This window comes from Macrosteles quadrilineatus, unplaced genomic scaffold (genome assembly GCF_028750875.1).
Source record: "Macrosteles quadrilineatus isolate MER2022 unplaced genomic scaffold, UCM_ALF_1.0 Scaffold_6__1_contigs__length_79288215, whole genome shotgun sequence".
NCBI classification, from domain to species: domain Eukaryota; kingdom Metazoa; phylum Arthropoda; class Insecta; order Hemiptera; family Cicadellidae; genus Macrosteles; species Macrosteles quadrilineatus.
Genome location: NW_026542599.1, coordinates 44,380,966 through 44,393,215, shown reverse-complemented (window position 1 = coordinate 44,393,215; position 12,250 = coordinate 44,380,966). Strand labels below are relative to the sequence as shown.

Sequence of the window (12,250 nt, the reverse complement as noted above, 5' to 3'; positions counted from 1 at the left end):
ACACGATTGTGGGAGACGGTTACGGTATTTTCTTGATCGTGTAAGCAATACATGGCCACTTACAGACATAAATATATAATTTAAAAAAATTTTAATCTATTACATTTTAGGCAAATCCGAAACAGGTCCAATCAAAATTTGTTTGGATTAGCGGAACTCTGGAATATCAAATATAAAGTATCTGAAAATTTATATTGTTATTTTTACAGAAAATGATGAGTATATTACTACAGCAATTTGTCACCATCAAATTTGATTGGAATAAAATACAGTAGTAGGTTTAATCCTCTAAACCCTAAAGGTCGAAATATCAACCTAAATGAGTCGGCCTTCACTTAAACTATTTATTTATTTATCTCAAAGTATCTTAACAAAAACTGCACCTGAAATGGGCAGCAACTGTAGCCTCAACCTGAGAAGAGGACAACATTAAGACTACCACTTCAATCTTTATAAGTGCAGAAAAAATGTGTTAAGTAGGAAAAAGTAAATTCAATCTAAAAACACTCAGAATTGCTCACAAGTTAAAGGTTTTGGAGGCATGTAAAAAAAATAAATCAGCCACAAATTTACAGTAATGATTTATTGACAGCACAGTATAAAAACACATAAATAATACAGAATAAAAAGTAATACGTTATTTTCATTGTCACCTCATAGCACCCTATTGATATTGGTCATGATAATTCATTGTTTCTCGTTAGTTTTTAAATTCTTCAGTATTTCAGCAGCTTCTTTCCTTACCTAAAACACAAATAATCGTAATAGTAAAAGTGACTTTACAACACAAGCTCTAGTGTTAACTTAGAAATGGATGAGAGGGGAAAACATTTTTGGTACATGTGAATGATTTTTGAGGATTGAGAAGAAAATGCTGAGGACAGAGACAAATGGAGGCACTGTGTTGCTGAAGCTAAGTACAAATTGGGATACAAATGGTCATGGCTGTAATTAATTAATCAAACCCTCCAAATTATCTTACAAATCAGTGTTTATATTGTATGGCTTTTTGTGGAGGGAGTTTTTAAAGACAGAGTTTTCACATTTTTTGCTTTCTAAATAAGAGAACCGGAGCTAAGTGAACTCTTAACCACTGGGTCTGTATTATCACATAAGTCTTTGTGATTGGTGGGTTTTTAACCTATACTTCCATTTTAACCTCCAAGACAGAATAGTGGTTTAACCACTAGGACAGCTGCACCCCATTGTTCACTCTGACTCATATCTGATCTGACCTGATTGGGGCGAGCTAGTCTAGTATTAGATTGCATGACTTGTGTCCCCATGGTCCCCGGTTCATATCATAATCACTAACGGCTTTTCAATGTGACAACCCTCTAGGTCTAGCTTGAAGTGTGAATAAAAAGGTTCCAAATAGAAAGTAGCATACCTGGTCGTCTTCATCAGATGAACTAGGAAAGTCGCGAGCTTGCACCAAGTAGTCGTAAGCTTCAGTTGGTCGCTGCAACTTCAACAGTGTCTTTCCCACCATTAGTAGGTTCTGGCTACAACAACGTAACAAGCCTTACAACATTTTTGTTTGTTAAGAATATATTTTCTAACAGGCAGTCAAATATTTATGTCTTAATTTTTAGAAGTAGACTTAAATTAATCATGTAACACTACAAAGGTAGCAGCAGGAGTGATCATTTTAGTAAAAGCCTGATAAGACTGAACTCTTCATTTATATAGATAAGACAAGTTTTTGTCTACACTGACCACAAATACTGGACAAAGTGCTCAGTTGATTTCCAAATTGTTTTATACTTTGTCAATGTTTTTTTTTTGTTTTTTTTTTCCTTTTTTTGAGGGAATGCATTTATTACTCATTATTATTCATATTCAAATATATAAATTGTAATAAATAGCTAAACATCTAAAAATCACATCAATGTTTTCAATTTTTGTTATGTTTAAACAATTTTTTTTTATTTGCACAGGTTAAATACAACATAAGTCAGGTTATTTTAGGGACATGGTTGTACTAGTGGTTTAGAGCACAACCTCTGTCCATAAGACCTGGGTTCGAATCTTGCTAATCCCTAACAGCTTTTTTGAACATCTGTATGACTTGAAATTTAATATAATGTAGTGGGCCTGCCAACTTCTAACATGTGATCTTTAGTTATGTAGCTTGAAGTTTACCAGTAAATAGCACTAGAATTTCCTCCTAGACTTCGTAGGTCTTTGTTTTTTTACAAACAATTTAAATTTCAAATAAATCAAATGGGCACCAACAACATTCATGTTACTGTTTTCTACCTGTAAAACCTGGGCTGGACCTCTTCTGCCTTGGAGAAATATTGAAGAGCTTCTTCAAAAGATGATTTTGGAGGTTCAGCGAAGATTGTAGCAGCTATTTTTCTTTGATACCAAGGCATGTCTGCTATTTGGTAACACCTGAACAAAGATGGTAACAAATGTTAACAAACAAAATCATCTTGATCAATAATCAAGAAACATATCATAGCAAATACAAAAACATGTACTGTGTGAGTTATATGTCACATTTTTTTTAGTTTCAACAATAAATTCACAGGCACAGGTGAAATAGAAATACATTTATTTGTTTCAAAACATAAAATAACTGCAAATAATTTAACTTCTGAAATAAGAACTTGGAACTGTTTATTGAATATTAATATTAATAATACAAATAAACTTTATTTTTCATAAGAATACATAAGATCATTAACAAAGTCAAAATCAGAATCATATATCTTTTGAGTTCTTTCAGTTAGCCTAGGTGTCAACCTATAGTAAATCAGTTCAGGACGTCCTGCAAAAAGGACAATACAGTTATAAACCCTCCCTGCCGCTGGAATTGTCATCCAAAACCTTGGGCAAGTGGTTTCTTGGGCAGTATTGAGTAACAAGGAGTTTGAGAAACTGTAGTGTTCGCACATATAGGGGGGATGTGAGAGGCAAAATACATGGTTTGTGCATGGTCCTTGAATCGCATTATAGTTAGTTTCCAATATATTACATTACTTTACATCAGTCCACTATCGAATCAAATTTTCAGTGTTAATTTGATAAACAGTTCTTATTGTGTGAACATTTCTGTTAGATATCAATTTCATTTAGTATAGTATATTATTTTTATTTTTAATGCATAGTTTCCATTGCCCTGAGCTTTCGTTTCACCGTTTATCTTTCAACCCATGTCCGGCCGATAAGAATGGAATTTCCCGACCTTTGTACTTTTCCATCGTACGATGCCCGGCCGCGGCACAGTCCGCTACTACTCCTCTCGACATTAAGTCACTTTTCATGCAGCAATACGCTCACCGCTATAACCGTTTTATCATATATTTCATTACCAATCAAATTCAACCCTCATTAGGCCATAAAAGATCGTTTTTTGTTTTGCTTTTTTATAACAAGAAGTGAGTTTTTAAGTTATTTTTTCGTGTACATAAACTATTTCTAAAGACTTTAAAAAGTGTGCAGTGCAATCCTGGACAGGACGACATGACGCCAGCAGGTGGGGTACCCCAGCCGTGAACACCTTTCTACAACTACAAGGTCGGTGGAAAATCTATTTGAAATATAATAGAAGCTGAAGTCAATCATCTATAATATTAAAACGAAACAGGGTTTTTTTATTTCACGATTCTGAATCAACCACTTGACCGATTTTCATGATTTTTGTGTTGAAAGAAAGATAATTTTGAGAACTAGGGAATGTCAAAGCCATAATTTTAATTTAGGGTTTCAGTTTTTTAGAAATTAAGTTTCAATTTTTAAAAAGTCTAGCAGCCGACGCTAGCAATTCAAAGTATTTTCAGTGCTGGTTAAACTAACAGCTGGTTATAAACTGTCATTGAAATGTTTATGTTACAAGTTGTTTGTATACAAAAATATTGTTCTTCGGTGTTGGCCTGCATACTATTTCACTTTAAAATTTAGTTTTTTTTTACCGTGAAGGATCTGCTTTATCAGGAAATGTGTTATTTTGATCTATACATCTCAAACAGTTTAAATCAAGTTTTGTTGTAAATGCAAACTGTGTAAGTAAGTTATTTAGTTTATGCCATGGACATTTCATCTCATATTTGGGAAATCTTTTTTCAGAAATGTATTGCTTAATCGTTTAAGATATAAGTGGTTTACGTGTTGATACTTCTTTTTCTGTATGTCCGAATGTATGTGAGTCATACTATAATTTTGGTTAGTAATGAAAGCGTCAATTGGTGTAGTAGGTCTCTTAAAACTGTCCAATGAGCTGCAAGGTGCAATAGAAACCAAAGTCGACTCATACCATACCATAACTCTCCCCGTAGTATTGAAAAGTGCAGACAAAATATACAGACCAGTTCAAGATAACGGAGGTCGTGATAAAAACAAACAGAGAGCTAAGAGAAATATGTAAACACCCAGATATAGGGGTGCTTTCCAGAAGTAAAAGGCGTGGATGGGCAGGCTATGCGTGGTGGATAGGAGATAAATAAACTTTTAAAAGTATATTCCATAGTACCACAAGATAAAAGACCACTTGGAAGACCAAGAATTAAGTGGAAAGACCAAGTTATGAAATACATCCTCAGACCGGGATCTTAATTAGAAGAGACAGGGGATGGAAAAGAATGGGTGGCCAGAATCCTCATAAGGTGTCAGTCTGTGGTCACGGAGGTAAAGGTGCGGTAAGTGCATATATAAGTGGTATATGCAATAGTAGCAACTCTACTCAGTACCAGTATGTGTGAATCGGTCTCCAATCTCACTTCAAGTCTTTTCAAATCGACGCAACTGCAATTTTATGGTAAAATTATCGAATTTAAAATGCTTATCGCTATATTTTAGGTCTATAATCGGATGGAAGAAACAGGTAGTCACGTGACATTTGTTAATAAGGTCAACAACTAAAAAATAACAATTAATTGTTAATTAGGTTGTTTTGGGGGCAGTTGGCCCCCATTAAAACTGCCAGAATTTGTCAATGTGCGTGTTAACTAGATGTTCTGAACTATTCCGTTTTAATTGACTACTTGATTTCCGTACGTAGGACGGGCCAACAGCTCGTTATAAAATTAAACTATTTTTAATCTCATTTAATATAAAACGATCTTTTGATTTATTTCTGGGTAGGCCTAAGAGCTCATTGCTCACGTTTTATTCCAACACAATTTCAGTGTCAATTTTTATTTTATATTCCATAACATTAGTGCGCCAAAACAAGAGAGAAGAGTTGAAAGTGAGAAAATGTTAACAAAAAAAAAAAAAGAATTACCATGATCCAATCATATACAGGGTTGTAGCATCACTTGGGTTTAACTCAGCTGCTTTCTAAAACAGAATGAAAGTAAGAATAACAATTAAAAACTCAATTCAATGTAATGACATCAATGAAATTTAATAGCGTATACTTTTAACCACTCAAGTAGTCTCTAGTCAGACAATATGTTTAAAAGGCACTTGTTTACTTAAATGAACTCTCTGCGTCTTGTAGATGTTGGCATATAAAAAGGTTAATTAACATGTTTTCTCCTTGTGGTCCTAGTTTATTCTGCTGGATTATAGACAATCCAACTAATAATTTAATTTATAATTCAATCTTATTTATTTATGGTAGTTTAACATTTTTATTTGACAAATAATTGGTCCGCAAACATTCTAACAAGAAATGAAGCTGACGTGGTGAAAGACGACTCTTCTGTCTTTCACCATGGACATTTTTAGGCCAAAATTTTAACTTGAATTAGAATAGCTGGTCATAGCAGTGCGTTAAGTAAAATTATTAATTGTGTTCATGTTTGAACAGAAGAGTTTTAGTTGCAATATTAGATGTTGGATTAAGATAAGGCTTGGATTTTACCCCTTGCAACATCACCTCCCTTGGAGACATCTAGATGACTAATAATGCAGAATGTTATATTTTTAGCTCTGCTTAGAATGAATATCAAAGTTTAAATATGATTCTGTATCAAATATATTATACACAGTATTCAAACTAATTCATTCACAAAAATATATTCTTGTTGCAAACACAAATAGACTGTTTGTATACTGTAAGTAAACAATAACATTGTTTAATCCGTCCAACTTGATCTTTTTCATGCCTGATTCATAATTTAAATTGTTTTTGTTTTTTTTTTTGCTAGTAGTCAGTCAGTGTCAATGGCCTACAAACAATGAAAAGTATCTATATCCTGTTGTCTTATGCATTTTCTAATTTTCCTCGAGTTACATCAGTTCAGTTTTAGAATTTTCCCACTTTAAACGCAAAATAGTGTCAAAATGGACCCAAAATATGTTTGTGTTGGACTGTTAAAAAGAACCTGAAATAATCTTGTGAAGTGTCAGTCACATGTGTAAAGAAGTAAAAAAAAAACCTATTGTAATTTAAAAATTCTAACTGTAGACCCCAAATTTAGTTTATTTGTAGGCTATGATAATTAGATGTTTCTTTAATTGATTCCCTAAATGATATTATCATACGCTTAAATAATTTTTGAATGTAGCCATTTCAAATGCAGAAGTATTCCATAACATTTTGAATCGATAAAACAATTGCCGTCACTAAAGATGACCAGTCAACCATAAAACACCGGCATGATTGTATTTAATTTTCACCTTTGGTTTTTCAATACAACTGTGTATATTAAGTCAAGTAGGTATGAAGTGTATGTTGGCCATTAGTATTTCGTAAGGTAAATAATATAAAGGCTTAAAATCATACATTGCATTGTTAATATTGTTAACTCACCAGCATATGTTCCTTAACCTTAGACAATTGAGTGACCCTCGCCTTCACACCATCGTAGGTGAATCTTGCGTCAAGCAGCACACTCATCCACTTGTGGACCGCCCAGTGGTCGGGGTCGTGTGTGATCGCAATACACAACTCGTCATACGCTGACTCTATCAGCTGACGTCGCTGTGGTTCTACCACTCCCGACTGCTGCGACTGCTTATACTGCGCACGAGCTAGCCGCCATAGCACTTCTACATCCCCAGCGTCCTACACAAAGTATTGATTATGAATACAACTAGATGTTCTGTTCCCATATTGTTGTAGTCTGGTTTAGAATGAAAATTAATGTGGTTAGCAAACGCACAGGTTAATCTTTACGTCACATTAACTGTGTCAAAAACTAAGGGAGTAGGGATGGACGAGATCGAATTTTTAGTTCAAGACGAGACGAGACGGGATTTTTATTTCTCATAAAATTTCGAGACGAGATCGAGATTTCCCTTCTCATACATAACAGGAAATGCACGTTCCACATTTTAACCTGATTTTTATAACATTTTTAAAAACCTACTGATTTATGACAGACTGGATGAATACAAAAATATTTAAAATAGTTTATCAAAAAACATTAATAAAAAGCATCAGTATAAAAAAAACAAATATAAACATGGAGATATGAGTTAGAATATAGTTCAACTTTGAAGAATACTAAATTTATAAGTCTAAAACAACAGTCTTACTAGTAAGTATTCAGTAACAACTTTTCAGTCTTGTGTATTTTTAGAATGATTTTGGGGTGACTTATTTTGGGTTATGTTTACAGTAGGCCTAGTAAAACATGTCTCACACTGCTTACACTAACAAAACTTCTCATCATTTGCTATGTCACAACAAAATATAATAAAACAATTAAAGCAATATTCACATGAAAAGAATTAATAACTAAACTAAATAAGGAATGCCTTTGCAAAGGAAACGCAACATCAACACGCTCAAAAATATTAAAGTATTAATCTTGTCTCGTAGAAAGAGATTTAAAATTTCCCGTAATTTCGAGACCCGTCCATCCTATAAGGGAGAAAAATTAATTTGCTTACATATTTACAGCATGTTATTTGTGAATAAAAATAGGCTACAGCTTGTCAGTAGGTGCAATAATATTAATAGAAATATAGTAATAGTAGTCTGAATGTGTGTACCGTAAACATATCAAGATAAAACTGTTCAACATTTTTGGAGAAGTCAACACCAAATGACACAAATCATTCTACAGGATAAGCACACAGGATATGATTTGTATTTAAATATGGTATTATCCGGAGGCCACCCTTATACAGTGCGCTGCGGCGGTTATGTTAGGTTGGGGTGTCATAAATGGAAAGAACATACTTACTGTCCAAATTTAACATGATTACAATTAGCGGCCGTTGAGTTCTGTCTCCCAGAAGACAGCGATGTCGGTGAGGATTGAGTTGAATGAGTCGCCGCAGCTAGCTACCACAACCACACCAGATACAGGTGACAGGTGATGCGGACGCTCAAGTCAATAACCTCACCTTGGCCTACTTGGAGGAGATTTGGCGAGCGAAAGTAGGACTCATCTGGTATTGTTTGGTTCATAATGAAACAAGAAAAGTCCTAAAAACATATTTAGGATAACCCAACCTAACATAACCGCCGCAGTGCGCTGTAAGGATGGCCTCCGTATAATACCAAAGTACCTGAAATAGTGGTACCAGAAACTATTTGTGGTTTCAGCCCATACCACAACTCATTCTTGTGCTGAGGTACCAGACACAGAACAGAAAGATCCACGTTTATTTTCAATAGCCTAGAAAGTTTTTTTTTAGTTTGAAAAGGTAGGTATTTATGATTAGAAAACATGTAACTTTATAGGTCGTAGTAGAATGTGATCTTCAACAGTTACTTATTGTAGAATCGTTCCTTTTGGGGGAGAACTCTGTGTCAAACTTGACAAAACAACATTTTTCCACAAAGATCAAGTGATTAGTCATTAAGTGGAAGTCAAGTCGCCCTGAGGATGGCACTGTGTATTGAGTCCGAAACTTTGGTGAAGAAAAGTGTTTTGTCAAGTTTGTCACGACGGTCATCATCCAAAAACCACAATTTGACATTAAATGTTGCTTCTTATGAAATCTGCCAAACAGGGAAATTCCATTGTCAACTATACTTAACACAAACCTGAAATGGAAGAAGAGTCGAAGCAGCTTCTTCAAACTTGTTTAAGTTGAATAGTTCATCAGACTGAACAACGGCTTTTTGAGTTTGTTTCTTGAGATTGACATTTTTGGGTTGTATGGCATTTGAATTGTCATCCTCTTCCTTTGAGGGCAAGAATGGAAATCCCCAAAGTAACAAGAAAGGCCGTTTGCTTTTGATGAAGAATAAACTTATGAACAAGAAGGGATTCTGTAACAACAGCAAGATAAGCAGTTTTTATTAACCAGTGGAATTTTAAACATAAAATGTTCAGTTACAATTGTTTGATTGCAAGTTATCATAGCATTCTAACTAATAACTTAAAGATGTACCACATGAAGGATGCAGGGAAAGAACAATCAAACTCCAAAAATATAAAAAATTTTGATACCAACCAGTATATTTTGGTGGTTCGTATAACCTAACCTAAGTGAGTTTTATAACCATGTGCGATTTTCGCCTACCGTACTTATGTTCAGTGTTTTATGCTGATACTGTAAGTAAATTAGAACGTGAATTGTCTGACACTAATGATAGTGCACGGTGCTGTATGTTGATGGTTAAACTATTACCAAGAAAAAATTCAAGCTGTGCGTTGAAGCGTAAAAACTGGAAAATAACCGCATTTTTGCAGAAATATGTCATGTGAGTACTTAAATTTACCGGTAGAGTGAGCTAAACAAGAAGGTGTAAGAATTTTTAAGATCCGATGGATATTAACGGAGATACGACCGGAAAAGGGTAGGATAAACAAGTTACCACCAAAATAACCAAAACTAGGTTAGGTTGGGTCAGGTTTGGTTTTATTGGGTTAGGTTAGATTACGTTGGGTTAGGTTAGTTTAGATTCGTTTCGTTGGGTTTGGTTCGTTTAGGTTTAGGTTAGGTTAATGTTAGATTAGGCTCCGGGAAAAGGTTATATTAGGTTGGGTTAGGTTAGGTTATGTTGGGTTAGGTTACTAACAATACTTACCCATTTTATTGATAACATAACCTAACCCACCCTTACCTAACCGAACCCAACCTAATCTAATCTAACCGTACCTAACCTAATCTAATCTAGTTTTGGTAATTTTGGCACTAGGCCCTAGCTTGATTTTACAGGCCATATTTCTGTTAATATCCATCAGATCTTGTTCAGAAAATTCTTGTTCTTCTCGCTCTACCGGTTAATTTGAGTGACACCCACATGATCTATTTCGGCAAAAATGTTGTCTTCCCGTTTTTCCGGGAAACGGTAGCCTACTTTTTCGTGGAAAATGACAATCATATTTTAATTCAGGACGTTATTTAGCATAATAATAAGGAAAAAATTATTATTTTAACGTGACGTCCGTGATTGATATCATTACACAAAGAAGCTCTTAGAAGGAGGCTAGATTAAGTTACCTAAATAATTTCTTGTATGAGTACAAATTAACTTACGCTACCGTACCGTTACGTGTACTGTAAAGCAAGTTATATAACTATATAATAGCTTAAATACGGCATTAGTACAGTTTGTACAGGCCTAACTTAGGCCTATCTACAGTAGTCGCAGCTAGTCTGGGCGCGCGGCCGCGCTATGGTGCGGGGTGTAGAGGGGAGTGTTTATTGCTCATTTCCAAAAACATCTGACCCACACGGCTCTCTAGGGTTGTTCAGTGCCTCAGCGCTGTCTTCATGGCTTTGGCGCGGGGGACGGTTAGTACACAAGGGTCCGCGCGCCCAGACTAGCTGCGACAACTGTACTTACTACGGTAGTTGATTGTTCATTTTTATCATCGACTATTCTATCATAGTACACTTAACTTACATACCGATTCGTGGTACATACATATGATCATAGCAAGATGTACATTGTTATATTTATCATTTTGGATAGTTTAGACCTAGGTCTATTATTAACTGTACCTTAAGTTACCTAGTTAAGTTAAAACCTTCACATAACTTAAGTGATTAGTCATATAGGCTAACTAAGTGAAATACATTACCCTATGTAAGCTTTCTTACTTTGGAAATCTTAAAACTCCTGTAAAGAAATCCAGCATTTGAGGTTGAGAAATGTTGAGCTTTATGATGGACAGGCTTAAATTTTAGCTTTTTGGTTGTTGCAAAAATATTAAATAGAAGTTTGTTTAAAGAAGTCATCATTATCAGTAACTTATTGACTTAACGTAAGAGTCTCAGTAAGCTAAGAATGTACCTAATGGCAAAATAACACAAACTAAATTCATGGATGGATTACTAAGGGTGAGTGTTTACTAATTAAATTACTCGTAAGTTATGCTCTAGGCTATGACAAACAAACATATTAACTTGAATTGATTGAATGACGTTTCAAAATTCCTTCCTTGCTTCCAGTGCAGCCGAAACAACAAAACAACAGTAAACAAAACAAACCAGAAACCACCTGTTGCTGTTTTTGATTCTTGCTTGAGGATTTCCCTTCACTTGTCAAGTGAGACAGTCTGACATGAAATTATCAAGTAAAGCCATCGATTATAAGGCGCTGTAATGTTAATTAAATATACTGCAGCTATTTAAGAGCAAAATTACTTCACAAAACTTTGCAGGCATGCTCTAGTGCTTCATGATCACTGTCACTATTATAACGAATTAAGAAGACAGTATTGTTTGGCATATTTTACTCAAATAAAATCAAGACCACAGCATAATTCTTCGTTCGATGAGATTGGAAAATGCAATGCAGTTGCAGTACAAGTGCTCACTCTCTTCAATGTGAGCCAAACCGAGTTGAGTTTAAGAAAATAGTGTATGTGTTTGTTCAAAGCTATAGGCCTAGTCTATGGCCTAATCCTATTCCTAATCCTGTTTTAGTGAAAAGTTTAGGTAGAGTCTCTAATGTGCTTTACTCTGTCAATATATTCGCTCGCCCTCTTGTAATTTACCTTCTTATGAACAATTGTTGAAAACTCCTGGTTTTTTTTTTTTACCAACATATTAACCTTTGCCTTTCACTCTATCTTATCCCAAAGTTGTATCTATTTCTATTTCTTCATTAAAAGTTTGTTTGTTTCAGTCTCTCTTACTGTTAAGCTTAGTCAAAATCGTTGTTTTAGCTCAGTTAATTTTAATTTTTGTGTTACTCTTGCTATGTACCTCGTACCTGTAAAGTTTTGCTTTGCTTTTTAGCGGATTTCCCTACAGGGTAATAACATGGTGGTAATAAATAACACAAAAAAATTCACTGCTGCACTAAAAAACTACCTCCTTCAAAGACCATACTACACCATCAAAGAGTTCTATGAAGACCACAACTACTACATAGGGCTACTATAAGAAGAAGTGAGAAAGTAGTAAATGACGATTCTCCAGTCTCTACGACTGCGAT

At 34.7% G+C, this 12,250-nt stretch overlaps 1 protein-coding gene across 1 annotated transcript; it reads right to left on the bottom strand.

Moving 5' to 3' along the window:
• Window positions 1-568: 568 nt before the first annotated feature.
• Window positions 569-11,261, bottom strand: LOC128996843 (regulator of microtubule dynamics protein 1-like). The gene is made up of 7 exons (XM_054422345.1): window positions 10,909-11,261; window positions 8,900-9,127; window positions 6,710-6,964; window positions 5,234-5,289; window positions 2,263-2,400; window positions 1,391-1,505; window positions 569-744 (listed from the first exon to the last, which is right to left on the bottom strand). The coding sequence occupies exons 1-7, from the start codon at window positions 11,047-11,049 to the stop codon at window positions 688-690; spliced, it is 990 nt and encodes a 329-aa protein (XP_054278320.1). The 5' UTR covers window positions 11,050-11,261; the 3' UTR covers window positions 569-687.
• Window positions 11,262-12,250: the final 989 nt, after the last annotated feature.